This window comes from Parasteatoda tepidariorum, chromosome 9, assembly GCF_043381705.1.
Source record: "Parasteatoda tepidariorum isolate YZ-2023 chromosome 9, CAS_Ptep_4.0, whole genome shotgun sequence".
In the NCBI taxonomy this organism is placed as follows: Eukaryota; Metazoa; Arthropoda; class Arachnida; order Araneae; family Theridiidae; genus Parasteatoda; species Parasteatoda tepidariorum.
The window spans coordinates 55353715-55359714 of NC_092212.1; the positions used below are offsets into that span (position 1 = coordinate 55353715).

General features: G+C 27.2%; 1 protein-coding gene across 1 annotated transcript in view; it reads right to left on the minus strand.

The window, feature by feature from the left end:
* LOC107442454 (endothelin-converting enzyme 2) overlaps window positions 1-6000 on the minus strand; it is a 225169-nt gene that overhangs the window by 83616 nt on the left and 135553 nt on the right. Inside the window, exons 6-7 of the mRNA XM_071185955.1 lie at window positions 3813-4021; window positions 25-210 (exon numbers count right to left, since the gene is read on the minus strand). Of these exons, the coding sequence (XP_071042056.1) occupies window positions 25-210; window positions 3813-4021 (395 nt within the window). The remainder of the gene's footprint in view (window positions 1-24; window positions 211-3812; window positions 4022-6000) is intronic.

The following is a 6000-nucleotide window of genomic DNA, read 5'->3' on the forward strand; positions in this document are numbered from 1 at the left end:
AAGATAAAAGTGAAATATACATACGTTAGCGAATTCAATCTCAAACTCCAACATGGAATCAATATCTTTTTTTACTCTTCCCTCTTGGGCTTTTAGCAGTCGTACTGTCTCTGCAATCAGGTTTTTGTAGGATGACACGTATCTTACGTAGTCTGGATCTGTTTGATTTAGATAGTATTGAGTATTAAGGATAGGTGAACCTGAATAAACCTGTAATATCATAAGAAAAGAGATTATTTGAAGAACAATAATCTAAAGGACAAGCATTTTGAATGATTAATACGCAAGTGTTATAAATTTTTTTAAAAAACAGAATTTGGAATATTTAATAATTAAAAAAAACTCAATAAAATAGGTTTAGAAAGAGTTTATATTATTATTAACAAAAGTATAAATTAAAAACTTATGGTTTACAAAAAATTTCCTTCTTTAAATAATAATTTTTCTTGACTAAAATTACTAAATAGAAGGTAAAAATAATAACTATGATGAGTATTTATGAATAAATACTCATCATAGGAAAGAAAAATTTAGCTCTTCTATTTTATTGCAGTGTGTGTTAATTATGGGTTTTTAAGCAAAAATGTCTCAAGATAGTCGAATAAAAAAATATAAAATAGGAACGAAATCTTTTTAAGAAAATTTATTATTTAAATGAGTTTTTATATGAAAGTATATAATTTAAATAAATCTAATTACAACCTAAATTATCCTTTTCAACTATCTTTTCTAAGTATTAATTGCTTAAGACGTTAAGGTGATGCAAAGAGCAATTAGGTTGGTACTTAATTCTGATGCATTAAGTTTAATATCTTGAAATAAGTAGATAAATATACGTTTGCAAATAATTTCAATATATTACTTGCTAAAAAGATAACAATAAAAGAAAATATGCTGTAAACAAAATACCTCGATATGTTTCTGAAATGAAATAGTGTAATTTATAATTTTGACGGATGAAGCAAAATTACTATTTTTTTAAGTGAAAATTTATGAAATTGTCTAAAATAGTTTGACCTTTCTATAAACCGTTGAAGTCACGATGAAAATTGGACAAGTGAAAAAAACAATAAATTAATATTAAGGGGGAAAACAAATGCTATTTAAATTGTAGAATTTTCTAACTGAATTGTCAAATTTAAATTACTCCCCTATTTAACACATTTAATCGGTTTTTTATCAAGTAAGAAGAAAGAAAACTGACATTATATATATTTCTAAAGTTCGGAAAGTGAAGTAGAAAAGCTTAATATTGAGGGAGAAAACGAATGTCATTTATATTATACAGTTTTCTTATTGAATAATTTTAAAAAGTGACATTACTGCATTATTTAATATTTTGCAACATTTGGCAGTTCTAATTAAAGTTCGAAATAAGGAAAATTAATAAAAAATTTATTTAATGCTTGATAAAGAAAACGTAATATTCAAGGAAAATAAATAACGTTTTAATTTCCTTTCTGAATTGACTCTATTGAAATTAATGAATTGAAATTATTTCTTCATTTAACATTTTGATGTGTTTTTAACCATTGAAAAAAAATGAAGAAAAATAATATATTTATTTAAAGCACGACAAGTGAAACAATAAAGCTTAATATTGAGGAAGAAAATAATAAAATTTTAATTGAACGATTTCCTTATTGAATTGTCCGGTTGAAATTACTTAACATTGTGCCTAAATAATAAGCTAAATTAGCATATTTAGTTGGATGCCTTTCTATTCTCGATGTTGACCTTACAATGTTTAATGCAAATACTGAAGTCATTAAAATTCGATTTAATTCAATCAATATCGACATTGTTCTAAATAGAATATTTCCCAAATTTACTGGATTTAATTAAATTTAATATCTTTCTGAGAGATTTTCCTTTTACCTTAACCCAGTTAGGTTGGGATAAGAAATCCTCGGAGTTCTTAATACATCATTGAAAAACAAATTCATATTTCCTTGTATAAGTAATAAAAATAAAAACACTTGATTTTTCAGTAACTAATTGTCATATTAACCGTAAATAACTTTAATAGTATCCAAGATGATAACAATTTCCTTACCTTTCTACCTAAAAACAATCTAAAATTGAAAGCTTCTACTTGCTATTGTTATTAATTTTCAAAATAAAGCAAAGGGAGTGAAAATTTAAAATGTAATATTAAAAAAAGAGTTATTTCTCACTTGAATGATTACAAAAGTGATTGAATTGAGTGATATTTAAAGGAATAAATGGAATAAATGTAACGTATCACGTTTTACAGCAAAAAGCAAATTGCACCACATTTTGAATGTAATGACGATAAAATATTTTATTTATTTTTTATAGGAAAGTTTATCATATTTGAAGTAAAAAATCTCTTATCACATTTGAAGTAAAAAATCTCTCATCACATAATCAATTTTTTTTCCGATTTGGTTCGGGATATATATGCATGCATCATAAAATGTTCTTTAATGCCAATCGATTATAAGAAAATAGGGCTATTTCAAATAAATATGCATATTATGATTTTAGATAACTTCTAATTTCGCATTTTACTTTGAAGTTTTTAACAGCAAGAACATTAAGTACTGGCACTGAATTTGCTGGCCATAAAAATATGAAAAAGGCACGCAAATTTGGGCTGTGCCGCTATTCTTTACGAATTATGAATGGATATTGGTTTAAAAAAAAATTTTTTTAGACATAATCGAACGTTATTCAAAAAGCTGAATGTGAACATCTCGATTCTGACGTCATTAAGACTTCAAGAAATTTTCTGTATTTTATTATTGAGTATATTTTCTGAGAATTATTACAGAAAATAATCTTTTAATACTTCAGAAAATAATCTTTAATTGGATTGTTTTTTCCTTTGTGAAAGAACAATTTCTATGCCTTAAAATTAATAATAAAATCTATTTTAAGCTATGATTTAATGTCGAAATTCTTGTATGAGACATTCTACATTATATATACAGGGTGGTCCTAAAATATAAGTCAAAAATGTAAAGGTAGGTAGAAGGAACATAAATAAGCATATTTCGGATAGGAATGTGTGTACGGTAATGGCACATTAAAGCACTAACTTGTAAAACAGTATGAATCAAAGGAAACTGAAAAGACAAGTAAAGACAAAAGAAAATTCGATTCCCTACCGGCTCAAGCCGGCATTACCGCACACACAATCCTATACGAAATATGCTTATTTAGGTCCCCTCTACAAACATTTACATTTTTGACATATATTTTAGGACCACCCTGTATATATTACACATATTACACGTATATTACCCATATTATTACATTAAACATACTACTATATTAGATATATGTTATTGTCAACGTATGAAAAACTGTCTTTCTATAGAAAGTCCAGTCCTTTTATACAATGACAAAGCAAAGTAAATAATAATTCTCATATTTCATACTTCGCATAAAATCCCAGGCATTTTATAGAATGTCTAATTGCTGCGTAAAATACCTGGCATTGAGAATGTCTGAAGGTGTTTTATTAGTCATTCTATAGAATGTCTAGACAATGTATGAGATATTAATCATTTCATACCTAAGCGATTGATTTTAGGCATTCCAAACAATGCTTAAATTTTCTATAGAATGCCTAATTTCATACATTTTCGGTGACATATTCATTGAATCTCTTGCGATATTTATGATCCAATAAAATCTTTAGATGTTAAGTTAGTCATTTTAAGTTAATGCGTTAAAAACATGTATAACAAATGTAAAATGCCCTCAACATATATTCTATGATTTTTTTCTATGAAATCTCTACAAAAATCCTGACTATTCAATGATTACAGGAAATTACTTACATGCAACAAGTAAACGGACGAGTTCTTATCGTCCGGTGCAACGAATGTATGGAAGAAGGGCTGGACCTGATGGACATGCAGCATGGCTAGCCTCCATTCTAAATATATATCTGCTTGGTCCCAAGTGTCATTTAATATGGGCCAGTCTCCAATTCCATAATCTGTGAGTAATTCCCTCAAGACTTTGACAGATCCATCCTCTATGCTACCTTAGATAAAAGTTAAGCAAATTAAAAGCAGTATTAAAAACTATCAGAGTGACCGACTTTTTTGAATTTGTTTTGGAATTGCAAAATCAGCTATTATTAGAATGAAAGCTATTATTGAAAAATAGTCAACCCCTGAAAAAGACTTAGAGGTTATAAAATAAGTGTAAAGTAGTAATCTAGTTAACACTAGATTGACCAAGGAAGTCATTTTAAATGCTTTTAATTTCAATTAGAAAAACAATGATGTATATAATGACACAATTTCTTAGAATTTTGTGACTTTTATAATTATTTTTATTGTTGATATTCACTAATAACTTGTTATGTAACTGTAAATAATGTAAGAAATATAAAAAATTAATTTTAATCAAATTTATTTGCACATTAGTTATTCTTTCACAATCTAGTCATTTTGACTGCTTTTGGGCAATATAGGTTAAGTTTAAAAAAAAAAGGGTGGGGGGATAAAAAATTTGTATATTTAAATAAAATATCTTTGTGATGAAGGTTATTTCAAAATGTTTCACTACAAAATTTATTCTTTATTTAAACTAAAAAGTTAATTTGAAATGAAGAATTTTTAGAGAAATGATAATTAGAAAGAAAAAAAACTTTTGTATTTATAATTTCAAATGGATCAATGAATTCAGTAATCAAACATGCAATTAAACAAGATGAAATGATATTTTATTATTCAGAGACATCAAATGTCCATAATAATTTTAGTCTCATGAATGGCAAATGATCATAAACATACTTAAATAAAACTGATCCAAAATATTAATTAATAACAGTAATAACGAAAATGTCCTCATAGTAAACAAAATAATATATGGAGCACGTAACTGATAATATTGTTATTAATACATAACCACTCTCATGACGAAAATTCGTCATTAGTATATTGCAGTAAATAATTAAATATAGAAATAATTAGATATTTTGTTAATGACATTTGGTCATGACATCTGGTCAATAACATTTCTGCACTAGGTCAAAATATGTCTTAAATGTTGCTTTTAATGTGGATATGTTTTGAAATTGTTTTTTTTTTCAATTATAATGTAGATGCAAAGGGCTTATAATGACAAGAATTTTTCTTTTTGATGAGAGAAATCAAACAATAGCAAGAGAAAGAAAATAATTGTATAGCTGAATTTCGTTTTTGAATTACTAATTCAAAACATTTTAAATACTTTCTTTCTTCTTTTATAGTTACTCACAATGACTAATGAAATTAAAATAAGCGAACTGACTCAATGTCCAGGCAATGTCCAACCTTGTACAGAATATATCAATCAATTGTCGTAATTTTGTAATCGTGAATGGCAACTAGTTGTCTGCACTATTCCTATTGGACGATACGTATTCCCATCTCAATAGAAACGTGGCTAGAATTGGTTGTTATCTAACTTATTGATCATTGATGGATTTCCAGTGGACAGGTAAGTGGAATGACGTCGACTTAGAAATCTCTATAATCCCTCCTCAATGAGTATTTAAAACCTTTTGGCTCGTATTCAGAAATCTTCCTAACTCAGGTTAGAATAAGCACTTGCTTAGACTAATTTTAAATCCGTATAGAATAAAATGATGGTTAGACTAATTTTAATTCCGCATAGAATAAGCACATGCTTAGACTATTTTTGATCCACATGGAATAAGCACATGCTCAGACTAATCTCAAATCAGTATAAAATAAGCTCATGCTCAGACAATCCTAACTCCTTATAGAATAAACACATGCTTAGACTTATCTTAAATCCGTATAGAATAAGCACATACTCTGATTAATCTTAAATCAGTATAGAATAAGCACATGCTTAGACTAATCTTAAATCTGTATTCAGGAACCGTGTTGAAATTAAAATGGATCCATCATGATTAAAAAGGGGCAACCTCGAACTCCAAACTTGTTAGTAAGGTTGGAAACCTGAGTACGGATTATTCAGGATTCTCGTCAAGCTCGTAAATATATA